Genomic DNA, 13,183 nt, shown 5'->3' with positions numbered 1-13,183 from the left:
TTTTTCACCATCCTGAAGTTCGGATTAAGTTCCTTCACTATATAAGTTTGGATGAAAATCTATGTCTAAAGAAAAAGTTGTACATTTGTGCCTTTAAAGAAAATTTCTTGAGAATTATCAAAATATTGATAAATCACAAGCTATAGAACACAACTATAAACACTATTTGTACATGAACATACAACTACCACCCTACTACATACTATTTACAGGTTTAAATCCTGTTAGGTAGGTGAAAGATTTTTTTTCATTATATGTACTGAATCGTAGGAATAGCTTGTTTATCATTCTCATTTTCATCACACCTCTACCACCACTGATTAGAAGCTGGTTTAGACTTTAGATAAACAAATGGGAACAGCCAAACTTCATAAAACGATACATCCAATAAGATCCATATCGCATCTAGAGACTACTTTGTGAGGCAACCATTACCCATACTGGATTGTAGAGCCAATTAAAAAAAATTGTAATAAGGTGAAATGTAAAAATATGATTATAATAATTACACACATTTCTAATTGGGTCATCGCATGTTGACGTAGCTGTTCATATCTTTCCAATTGTTTTTTGGATGCTTCCTCATTTGTGATAACTGTCTGTTTCAGGATTTCTTCGTTTGTTTTGTATCCTTGTATCATCGTTTTACAACGTTCATATTTACTAAAAAACAAAAACAATTGAAATCATGATTAAACATAATACAGTAAAACCTAAATATAACGGATAAATGTAAACTTTAATGCCGAAAGTCTGTTATATAATAAAGTAGGTTATCTCGAATGATATGTCCAGACACACCCATTGTGGTAAGATGATAATTTTTGATGTCGAGGCATGTGCTTTTAGGAATCCTGCTTTGAAAAAATCATCAACATTTGAAGTCTGCAGTTTTATTATTTTTAACTCTAATGGGTATAATAAAAAAGCTGATTTTCGATACGTGATTATTAGATAAATTTTGTCATGGTAATTTTTCTGTAGTAATAATAGTAGACTTAGGATTCTTAGATATTTAAATATTTTTTTTGAGAGGCCCCACAACAAAATATCTATCTGTTTCAGACAATTTTGAAACATTTAAGCCCCCCTATTTGTTAGCACCTATTTTTAAATATTTTTGGATAATTACATATTTTTACATATTCTAGGTTTAACCCGGCACCTGCCTCAAAAATCGTATGACGCACCATAACTACGCATGAATTTCATTATCGTCTTTGTTCTATACTAAAAAAAGCAATAAAAAATATGTCACAGCTCCAGTCGAGAACCCAAAACCATTAAAATAATTTCGACACACTAAAAAACCGTAATAAATCAGTTATAATATCAGAAACACTCGAACAAACGAATGCTATCCAAATTTGAAAGAACTCACCGTAAGACGCCATTTTGTAGCCAATAGTTAGAGCTCTGCGCGGTGTGTACTATTTCGACACTTGTGCATTACGTTCCCACGAATTGAAGTGTTACTAATTTTCAAGTGCATATCGATAAATCACATATTAATGTCTTCGGGTTGAGTCGTAAACAAATATAAAGGGGACCCTTTTAATATATTTAAACTACACAAACACTTAACTTATTGAATATTATTGATAAATTAACACGAACTCACATATTAAAAAAAAAACAAATACAATAATAAACCTATTTTAAAATTCTTTTGACATGTGATATATTTTAAAGCAAGGTGACAGACATAACGCAACATCACACGTTGGGCACATATAGCGAGAGAGTTTTGTTTTTTTCGGATTTTTTTTAGAATTCCCGCATACGAAACATCTCCTTCTAGGCTTATCGGTATTTTGTGTCGGTAAAATGTATTCTGGCAAATGTCCCGTTGCACTTTTGGGCAATAATCGTACGGGATTATCGCTAGTTGACGCTGTCGGCTTGGGCAGGGGTGCATTTGAAATTCTCACACAATATTTGTTCACTAATTGTTTTATTACACAGAGTTGAAAATCGCCCAATGTTTTTTTGTCACATTTAATAAATTTATATAAATAAAAAGCATTTAATAAATATAAGTCGATCATGTGGAATGCGACCTTTTTATACCACTTGATCGACTTTCTCATACACGACAAGTTGCTAAGCATCATGTCGGACTTATCTACCGTACCCATATTTTTGTTATAATCTATAACACATTTTGGTTTTTCGATGTTTTCGCCAGTTCTATAGTTCACTTTTCCCGTTGGTCCAAATGATGCATCGTGGAGGGTGGATAGCATGTGAACATCCCTCCTATCGTGCCATTTCAGAGCCAAAAGTGGACTATTGTACTTAGACTCGGTATCTCCCTTTTTCAGTTTGCTGAACTCTGGCATATCTTTACGATTTTTTCTCACTGTACCGCAAGCATTCGTTTTGTGAGAGTGAAGGTATTTAAAAAGCGCCGGACTCGAATACCAGTTATCACACCATAAGGTGTGACCTTTCCCGATGTAGTCTTTCATTAGCGTTGTCACTACCGCACCGGAAATACCGAGATTTTCATTGTCTTGTATGTCAGTCCCTTCCCCACAATAAATTATAAAGTCAATAATATATCCTGTCATTACGTCACACATCACAAACATTTTTATTCCAAATCGATGTCTTTTGGAAGGAATGAATTGTTTAAAAATTAATCTACCCTTAAACACGATTATGCTCTCATCTATGCAAAGATTCTGATACGGTATCATCGTTTCCCTAAAAATTGTTCTTGTGTGTTCTAACAGTAATCTAATTTTAGCTAGTCTATCATTTGAGGCGGTCACACTAGGATCAGAAAAATGAAGCATTTGTAAAATAAGTTGGTATCGATTTCTAGCCATTATTTTCCCAAAAATGTCTGCATGCAGGTAAGGATCGGTACTCCAATGTTCCTCTATCGACGTGTGCTTATTTTGAGTCATCAGCATTGATACGGCAAAAAATGTATACAACTCCGGCACTGACGTGTCTGTCCAATTGTGTGATCGCGATTTCGGTCCAAGGTCTCCCGCACTGTACGAATGGTTAAAAAATGTATTCGTTTGGTTCACTATTTCCGACATTATATTTTTATTCAAAAAATGTTCAAAGAAAAGACATTCGGGAGAGGATTCGTTCAAGTCGTTCGATGTCACGCCAGATCGACAATCATTGAATTCGTGAACTATTGGAATATACGGGCCAGTTCTCCACGACCGCAAAAATTCAATTGGCTCGTCAGAGTCCGTATCGTCGACGTCATGATCAGTCTCATGCTGTTCCAATTCCTCTTCCGACATATCATAATCTGAGTCCAATTCCTCATTAGTACGCACATTTTCTTCCTCCATATTTACGCACTATAAAACTATGAAATGTTTTTAAAATGTTTAACTACAGTATTAGGGAACGCCAAATCACAGAAACCATTAAACTCACACACAATAGTTATTGATATCAGTATTAATTTTCACATTCACTAAAATGGGACACGGTAGACAGTACAAAAAGTATTTTAAAAATCGCGGTAAAATAAAATCATACGTTCAATAGTTAATCATGCCAGTTTTAATGTGATAAGTACACCAGACAGCAAAAAAAGTATTTATCAACGATTGCGGTAAATATTCTACTTGTATGCGATAAATACAATCCCGCGCAATGGCCCGCTCGGTTGAAAGTCTGTCGTATACTGCGCAGTCGCGGCGCGCAGTTCAAACTGATTTCTGTCGACCGGCAAAACTTGGCCGTACGAATTGGTTCGAAACTTTGGTGATTATTTTATATTTAGAACCAATGCTTTTAAAATATGTCATAGGTGGCAGGAGAAGGACAAATCAGGCCAAATTTACGTGAAAAAATCAGTCCCGTATGATAAATATGGACGCGGTGGCATCGATTTATACACATGCGCATTGCGAATTTGGCCGATTTGTACAAGGTGTGTGACATCGGCGCCGGCCGGGTTAAGCACATATTTTCACATAAACACAAAAATAATGGGAAAATGTTCCATAAAAAATGAATTGGTATTCATCACTTCAAATTATGATCATCTGGTAAACACAATTGAAATGTTAGAATCATCTACAAAGTCACTAGTGGAGCAAATTAATATTTTAAACAATACTGTTACTGTTCCTAAAATAAGAAACGTTCCTAGGCATCTATTCTATACAAAGACTGCTGTCGGCCCGCTACGTCAGCTATCTAGGGTAGGAAAGTATTAGCAGTTATTAGCCGTCTAAACAGTCAGAACTGACTATTTCGCTCTGAAATTTAGCATAGCTAAGAGAGGTGCTGTTAAAACATAGCACTTATTGTAACAATTACAACTAACTTATTGTAGTTGTTACAATAAATGCTAATACTTTGATACTTTCCTACTGTTACCTAGCTGTTGTAGCGGCCGAAAGCAGTCTTGTGTATAGAATAGATGCGCTGGACCAATTAGAATAAAAATAAGTACAAAATTAAATAGTGTTTTAAATAAAAATACTGGACTTCAAAGCTGCAGAATATTTAAGCTCTTTTGGAAAATCCATCAGATGCCTCAGATGTTTGAATTTTTTCTACTTATAATGCAATAATAACATCTGTAGAAGTGGAAAGAAGTTTTTCCATTTATAAAAATTTGCTAAGATCAAATCGTCAAAGATTCACTTTCGAAAATTTGAAGCATTATTTTATTATTTATTGTAATAAAGCGTTTTCTGTTTGTGAATAAATAATAAATTAAACTATTGAAATATATTATATGATTTATTGTAATAGATACTTACTTAAATTTTTACCACCTATTTTTGTTTTTTAGCACACATTTATGAAATTTTAATAACATATTTTCCAATTATATCTACATATTTTAGGTACCTATTATTCATTTTTAAAAAAAAAATCCAAAACCTGCTAATAAGACATGTCATGTGTGGCTCGATAACCTGGTGCGTAACTTTTTATCAAAATATATACTCACGCATGAATATCATTAAACGAGTGTTCCATATTTCCCAAATGAGAGTTTGCTTCGTCTCTCTCTCTGACAAGTGAGGATTTTTCTTCCGCCCACTGTCTCTTTTCTTGTTCTCTTTCTCCAAAGAATTGAGAGATAGTTCTCTCATACTCTTCCATCACCGTACTGAAAATTAAGGAAGGTATTCATTTAAAATTGTCATACAGTTAAATGTTTACTAATCTTACCTAGAAGATAATTTATAACAAAGCGACAAGAAGGTAAACAATGTATTTGAAACTAATGACGTTGATGGAAAATAGTACTAAAATTCCAACCTTCAATTATCCATACATCAATGCCATTGACAAAGTTTTGTTTACATATTAATATGAGATAGCTAATTAATCTGAAATGAAATATTTCTGTTTATCTCAAAAGTCTTACTGATTTAATTCATATTATTTATTGTCGCTTAAATATGATATTTAATATAGACATACTCCATTTTTCTATGATCCCTATTCTTTTCATTGACTCTATCGATAAGGGTCTGTTCTCTGGTGGCGCTCTCTGAAAGCTGTTTCTGCAAAGCGGCTGCCGCCTCGTGGGCTTGCCGCAGCTCCTCCTCTTGCCTTCCTAGCATTTCTCGTACGGATTGCAACTCATTCAGGAGGCGGGGATCCATTTCTGCCTCCTACAAATTCAAACATATTCATTAGCATTTGATATCGTCACACTTTCAATATTTCCCCAAAAAAATGGATAGCTATTTTTACCAATGCGTTTATAATTTTATAATAAGATTGCATTTGTCCATGCCTTCCCACATACATACCGCAATATTGAGCATCTATAAATTTTCAGTCTATATATTTTCCATAGTGTGGAGCCTCATATGTAATATGTTTTTATATTTCTGGTTATATTTATTTATTATATATCTTTTAATAATATTTTCAAAAACACAATTATTGAGACAATTCTATTTCCAAATACCAATATGATTGCCATTCAATATTTTGGGGAAAGAATGTTTTCGTGTTCCAAGTGTGATGATTGGTTTTAATGTTAGTTTCTATTTTCTATCGTATTGTGTTTTCAAATTTAAAAAATATGCCCATTAGTCTATCAACACAAAATGAAATTGGACAAATTAGGATTTGATTGAATCATTTTCATTCATTTGTAAAACATTATTTTGTATGCTTTTGGTAGGTTTTTGTAAGTTACAGATAATTATATATTATGTGAAATTACACATAAGATATTATGCATGTACAGAATTTCTGTAAAATTTTGACCACATTATGTAGACCAAACAGTTAGTAACAGTAGGCAAATGTTTTTGGAAATAGATGCCTCAATTTCAAGTCCTTTCTTAGACGAATAAATAAATCCCACGGTTTGTTGTTTTGTTTTCCTTTTGCTAATAGAAATTTCACTGTACGGTAGTGCGCAAAAGACACAAGACGACTGAGTCGAGTACTCCTTAAGCAAAAAAATAAGAATATTTTTTTAACACAGTGATTATGTGTATGATCACAAAAATAAACTAATTAAAACCAGTATATGTTAAAAGCAACTCTCTAAGTGTGGATGAAATATGAATTTGAAGCGGTAGGTACCTCACTTTACAAAATTGAATCTATAAAATGCATAATGGTCTACAGTCTACAGCAGTGGTTCTTAACCTGGGTTCGATCGAACCCCAGGGGTTCGGTGAGTCAGTCTCAGGGGTTCGGCAGAGGTCAAGACAATTGCCACGCACTTAGATGAGCTTGCAAAGTCTCTCGACAGATACTTCCCTACAAGAGATTCATATCCAGCATGGGTGAGACAGCCGTTCACGTTTAGTGTTGAGACAACAGATGTCAACGATGAATACCTCGATGAAATCATTGAAAATCAGCAGAGCCAGGTTCAAATGCAACCCTTCAGAACAACAACGCTCTCAACGTTTTGGTGTCAACAAATGGTAATGTACCCTGTTATTGCTAAGAAAGCTCTGGAGATTTTCATACCGTTTGTTACAACATTTCTTTGCGAGGAATCCTTTTCGAGGATGCTGGACATAAAAACGAAGAAAAGGAACAGACTTTGTTGCCAAAATGACATGAGAGTGGCTCTTGCCATGGTGACGCCGCGCATTTCTGAACTGGTCTCTGAAAGGCAACAGCAGAAGTCACACTGATTTGCAGTAAATATTCATTATTATGTTTTTGTTTTTGTGTGAAAATCATGTTTTAATGGTTTTGTTCTTTGAACACAGTGATGTTGATGCACGGTTCATTTTGTGCACCAGTAAAATATATACCTATGTTTTGAATTTGAAAAAATCATATTTTATTTTTCCAATTAAGAAGGGTTCGGTGAATGCGCATATGAAACTTGTGGGGTCAGTACCTCCAACAAGGTTAAGAACCACTGGTCTACAGGCTACACTATTATTATGTGTCATCTGTAGATACATAAAATGATATTAGATTGAATTGCTTTTCTTGCACAGTCCTAAAGATTATTAATCACAAACATTGAACAAGTGACACACAGAATAGATATTTAGTTGCAGGCACAATGTGAACACAATATTATGACAATCTACGTGAACACAAATTAAATTTAAAATATCTACCACATGCAATCTAACACAGTACTATATAATAAATTTTATAAATACAAATATGGGGAGTATTGACTGATAGCAGAATGAACCAAACATTATTTATATACCTATTATCATATTTATTGACAGTTCAAACAATAAAGCATGTACTTTGATACAAATCAAACACGAATAAGATGTTTCATAGATTTATACTTATTATTTACAATGGATTATTAAAAAGAAGCAATTACATGGACAGAAGCATTAAGAATTAATTTTAACGAGTCTCTGTTATTATGTAGAAACTTCCACCATTATGATACAAAATATACAAATTGTCATATACATAAAATATACACCTAACTTCCACTTACCTTCAATATAGTAGAATCTCGATTATCTGGATTTCACAAAATAACAATAAAACCGTCTACTTCTTCAATGTTCCCAACATTAAAGAAGTTGGAGATTGAACTGGTGTTTATTAATTTAAATCAGTGATGCACTCAGAAAATGCAATGTAACTACACCATACATTACAAAATTTATTTAGTTTATTTTCAAAAATCGATAGTCAACAGTTAATATTTGTGATAAATGACAGTTTTGTGTGGAAAGCACAACTGATTGATTTTAATACTATTCTTTTTACTACTATTTTTTAATAAACTGATCATTTTTTGCAATAAATACAAGCAAAATAAAAATTGACATCCTTTGTATAATTTTAAATATTCAGGTTTCGTAGGTCTTAAACATTTTTTGTATGACTTTGGTGAGTTTCAAAAGTTGATCATTAAATAATAAAAGAAAATACATATTATAGAATATTACGTAAGTATTTTTTTTGACATTTTGACCACATGTGACTTATCAGATTTTGAAAATATCTATGCCTCATATGAATGATATCTGCAAGTTGCAGCACAATAAACAATTGACGAAATAAAATATTTTATCATGTTTCACTGAAAACCTAATCTAGCTAATCGTTAAGACACTAAGAAAAACATTTTATAATTAGTTGGTGAGCCGCAATAAATTGCATGCAAGTTTCTGATACAAGTAAATTATGTAAAATTCTTGTACATTTAAGTATATGGGCATTTTCGCCAAAGTTTGTACATGTTTGAAATTTGGGTAATATTATTTTTTCACTCAAATTAACCATTTTTATATAGCTAGCAGATTCCTTGTTCTATTGCTGAATTGGTGATAGCAATTTTTCAGCAAAATATTGATTAATACAATATTTATATCATTTTTATTATGAAATTGGGCATAATAAGTTTCCGTTCCGTGACTACGAAACTTAGCTTTTAAAACATGAATGAAACACTTTTTATCACTTAAAAGAGCTCTATTAGATTAAAAAAACCATACACTTCAAAATAAAACTACAAATAGTCAAAAAATATTATTGAATTTTAATTCTTGGGCACATTTCGTTCCCCTCCGTTACCCTATGTCTATAATGGCAGAGCATTTTTCCTTTAGTATTTGAAAAAACCAATCAATGTTCGTTCTGCTATTTTTTTAAAGACAATAATCACTTTTACTAAATTTTATTGGAAAAATAAATAAGTTTCGTTATTTAATAATCAAATGAAAAATAGTTAACGTTCAACTTTTTTGGGGACATTTTCGGAATGGAACGAAATGGTAACGGAGTGTAATTTGTAAAGCTTAAGTTACATGTTACCATAAAAACAAATTTTTGTTTTATGAAATTTATTTGAATTTTTTGATAGACAGATAAATATTCAACGTGCGTCAAAATAACAAAACAAATCAAACTTAATCACTAAAATAGACATATTTTATAATAAATTTCACAATACTTGTAAAATAAGGTAGGTAATAATTTTGACACACTATACATTACCATAACTTTATTTGGCATTTATATTATTTGTAACTCAGATAAAAAATATTTTTAAGCAAATTAACAATATATGAAAAAAAAAATCAGCAAGGGATTCAGACGCGAGTTCCTAGCGCGGCACGGAGTATATAACTTTTACGAAAATAATTATAGTCAAACTCGGTTATTACGATCTCTGACATAGCGAGATCTCGGATGTAATAACGAAACATTTGTTGACAATTGGTTTATGATTTTCGCCATACATTTAATTCTTTCACTGTTATAACGAGCAACTTATCGGATATACCGAGCTAAAATACTGTTAATGTGTCGACCGTTTTAAAACATTTCGACCCTAAGCAATAAAATCCGATTGGACAGGATGCCGCCGGGGTCGGATTACGTTTATGACACTAGTAAAGTGTCTAAGTACCTACCTTATTGGTGTTTCACCGACAATAATAAAAAAGTATCCACGCATATGGTTGAAAAATCCAAGGTTTGTGAAGTCCGTAGGTACCTACCAGCGTTAATTACAATAAACAACTTCTTTTGTAGTTTATGAATGCCATGCTCGTTTCGGGGATTTTTACGATGGTTTCCAAATTTTTTATTTTCGGCTTTTTGTGTAATGTGACATGCTCATTTAAAAATACCTATTCTCTGATATAACGAGTAACGCTTATAACAAGCAAATTCAGTCGGTCCCATCTTCCTCGTAATAACCAAGTTCGACTTTATGTTGTCTTGAAATTTAATTGTATTCATCAACATAAAATGTAGCTATACAGGTTGATTGTAATCAAGACGTACTTTTCTGACATTTCGTGAATACCTACAGTTCTAGGTATTAAATCTAATCGAGTACACATTTCTGTTAAACGTGACAAAAAAATACTTTTTCATACATTTTTATAAATTTCTATGCCTAAAATGTATGGAGAAGTTTTAAAATTTTGGTGGCGTATAACAGAAAGAGTATGACAGAGCCAGTGCCTGTCTCGCAATTATTTCAGTCTGGTGTTTTTTCTTTTCCTTCTGTTGTTTTTTTTTATCTCCATACTTTTATGTGCGCTATTTTTGCGTATTCAGACATATCACATACTTTTTTAATCTTTATTATATTATTATATTATAGTCAGGTTATTTTTTATATTTTTTAATGAAAATATTTTTGTTTTTCATACGAACAGACAAAATAATTTTTTTTATAATCTATGAAGAACTAAACACACACTGTAAACCCAACTTTATGCATGCCATTTCGTTACTTTTACATTCCACATATACGTTACCACCAATATAGTTTCGGAGTGGAAGTAACGGATTCTGTTTCAGAAGTGTTTGAAGCCAAAATTTAGCTTAGTTTTATTGTTAAACCTGCGATATGTTTTATTATATCTGTAGTATGAAAGATAAGCTCCATATGTGTAGTATGTGAAATAGAAATATGTGTTTTCTTACCTTATAAATCGTGGTAACAGTAGTGGAACTTCTTAAATGACCAACCCAGAAAGCAACCTGTTCCGATAGCGATACCGACACACACCAACAATTTAAAGTGTACATGGCGATCAGTGTTATACAAAAATGTTGCTACATTAAAAAAAAACATATTTATAGTGAAAATTTTTCGCCTTCATGCTAAAATCGTGGTAACGGAATGTGGAGTTCCACTTTTTCAAATATCCTGGGACACACTTTAAACGTGATTTTTTTTCAATATTGGTACAAATTTACGAAAAAACTATATATTTTCCAAAAATATATAATGTAAGCTGTTGAAAACACTACGAATTTAATTTTACACACTCAAAATTAATGACGAAATCAGACTTTGTTTATTTGAATTTATGGGTGGGACATGGTAAAAACGCACTACCTTTCGATCTAAATAATCAATTAAAAATATATACAGGTCAGATAGTTGTATTTAACTGATTGAATAGAGTAAATTAATAAATTTGCATGTTAAAAGTACATAACTTTCCAACATTTTATAATATAATAACTATGAAAAAATCAATCAAAGTCATGGGACATGCCAAAAACGCAATGTACAAACTTTGGCGAAAATGCCCATATTCAATTTAATTATCCAGATTATTTTTCATTCAAACTAATTACATCACCGTTTAGCCTAGATAATCGAGTTTCCGCCATGCTACCAGTGACTTAATAATATATAAACATACAACATGGAATAGAATAAATGTAGTTTTCCGTGTATACAATGGAATGAATACTTCTGCAATATATAAACCAATGGACAAAAATTTTAAGCCATGCTCTGAAAAAGTGCGGTCTGTTGTTGAGGTGTTTGGTTTTACCTTTGGCTGAACGACAACAGGCGGCGGCGGGGGAGTGTTAGCTCCGAAGCTTATCAGCCGATCGATGGCCGCGATAGCCGAGGAGACGGACGCGGACTGAAAGGAAACCAGACAGAACCGCCGTCACACGACTTGTGCATTTTGTGGGAGCAGCGCAATAGTCCTTCGAGCCCTTATAGCCGATGCGGATAGTTTTTTGCGTGTATAATAATATAAATTTTATCTTATTCGAAAAATAATAAAATTATGGGGTAAATATATAAATACATTAAATAATATATCATCAATTACTTTGTACTGGATGGAATGGATACAATATTATTACAATGCAAATAATAATTCAAATGGGTTAATATTTACTGAAAATAATTTGAGATTCTACTAATACAAGTTTAATATTAATATATACAATAAAAGATCATCACACAGTTATTATAAAAAAATCTAACATTCCATTCTTTCAGTATTAATTTTTAAATTCTATAAATCCAGTTTCATAAAAAATACAATATAAATAAATACCATATTATTATGTTTGTAAATACACCTACATAATATTAAATTACTTAATATGTTATAATATATGATATAAAATGAGATATTATATTGAATTAAAAAAATTAATAAGGAACTTAAAATGAAATTACTTTTATTATGATATCATATTGATTGATATATCTATCACAGGGCAACCATCAATACATAATATTATGACGAATGCTTTTAATTGGTACTGAAAAAATTCTTACTGACTGAAGGAGAATAAAGAATTACAAAACACTACATTTGAATTCTTTGGTATTAGACAATAATATAATTAATTACACAAATATATAGTAAATCGAAATAAATGTAAGTAATGTCACTGAAACATTATTGCATGGGCAAATAATTCATATTTTTTTATAAAGAATAAGTTACTATATTCAAATCAATATGATAGATTATAATAATTCGTACTTTTGTTCCAAGAGAAGAGTGCTACACAAAAATATCATTCTCAAATAGACAGAGTAGATGAAGTCACAGAATTCTGATGAAAAAAAATCTATACTAGTTTATTTCTTATGTAGTACCTTCTCTTATTGTATTATGAACTGTCAAGAGGTGTGAGAGTGAAAAAATGTATGTAATTAAATAAAACCTTGATAACCAGTTGTGAAATTCATGCATTGCTATTATTGTTGGGGCTAGCGAGTTGGGTTATGTTTAGTTACCTTTGGAGTGACAGAAACACTTTTGGAGGAGAGGGGTGTCGACGGCAGATATTGTTGCCTGGTACTGATAGCAGGGGTCACTACCTGAAATTCACATTTTATGTTTGCATTCAACATCAATTTCATAGGATTTTGTTTAGTTTCATTCCATGATAAAACATCACCTATCAGATTCTAGTAGTTTCGAAACAAATACTTCCATTGAACCATAATAAATAATTCGACTGTAGAAAGGAA

At 31.9% G+C, this 13,183-nt stretch overlaps 1 protein-coding gene across 13 annotated transcripts in view; it reads right to left on the bottom strand.

The window, feature by feature from the left end:
• The window catches only part of tacc (transforming acidic coiled-coil protein), a 126,258-nt gene that overhangs the window by 2,174 nt on the left and 110,901 nt on the right, over positions 1–13,183 (bottom strand). For 12 of the 13 annotated variants that reach the window (XM_085956900.1, XM_085956899.1, XM_085956903.1 and 9 more), the window contains 5 exons: positions 12,947–13,030; positions 11,730–11,825; positions 5,428–5,621; positions 4,949–5,110; positions 514–663 (listed from right to left, as the gene is read on the bottom strand). In XM_085956900.1, coding sequence (XP_085813026.1) covers positions 514–663; positions 4,949–5,110; positions 5,428–5,621; positions 11,730–11,825; positions 12,947–13,030 — 686 coding nt within the window. The remainder of the gene's footprint in view (positions 1–513; positions 664–4,948; positions 5,111–5,427; positions 5,622–11,729; positions 11,826–12,946; positions 13,031–13,183) is intronic. The other variant, XM_085956904.1, reaches the window with a different exon arrangement.

The sequence above is a fragment of the Rhyacophila brunnea genome, unplaced genomic scaffold, assembly GCF_057557595.1.
Source record: "Rhyacophila brunnea isolate RB1 unplaced genomic scaffold, BYU_Rbru_1.0 scaffold_6, whole genome shotgun sequence".
NCBI classification, from domain to species: Eukaryota; Metazoa; Arthropoda; class Insecta; order Trichoptera; family Rhyacophilidae; genus Rhyacophila; species Rhyacophila brunnea.
The sequence above is the reverse complement of the archived record's forward strand: the minus strand, read 5'-3'. Positions and strand labels throughout refer to the sequence as shown.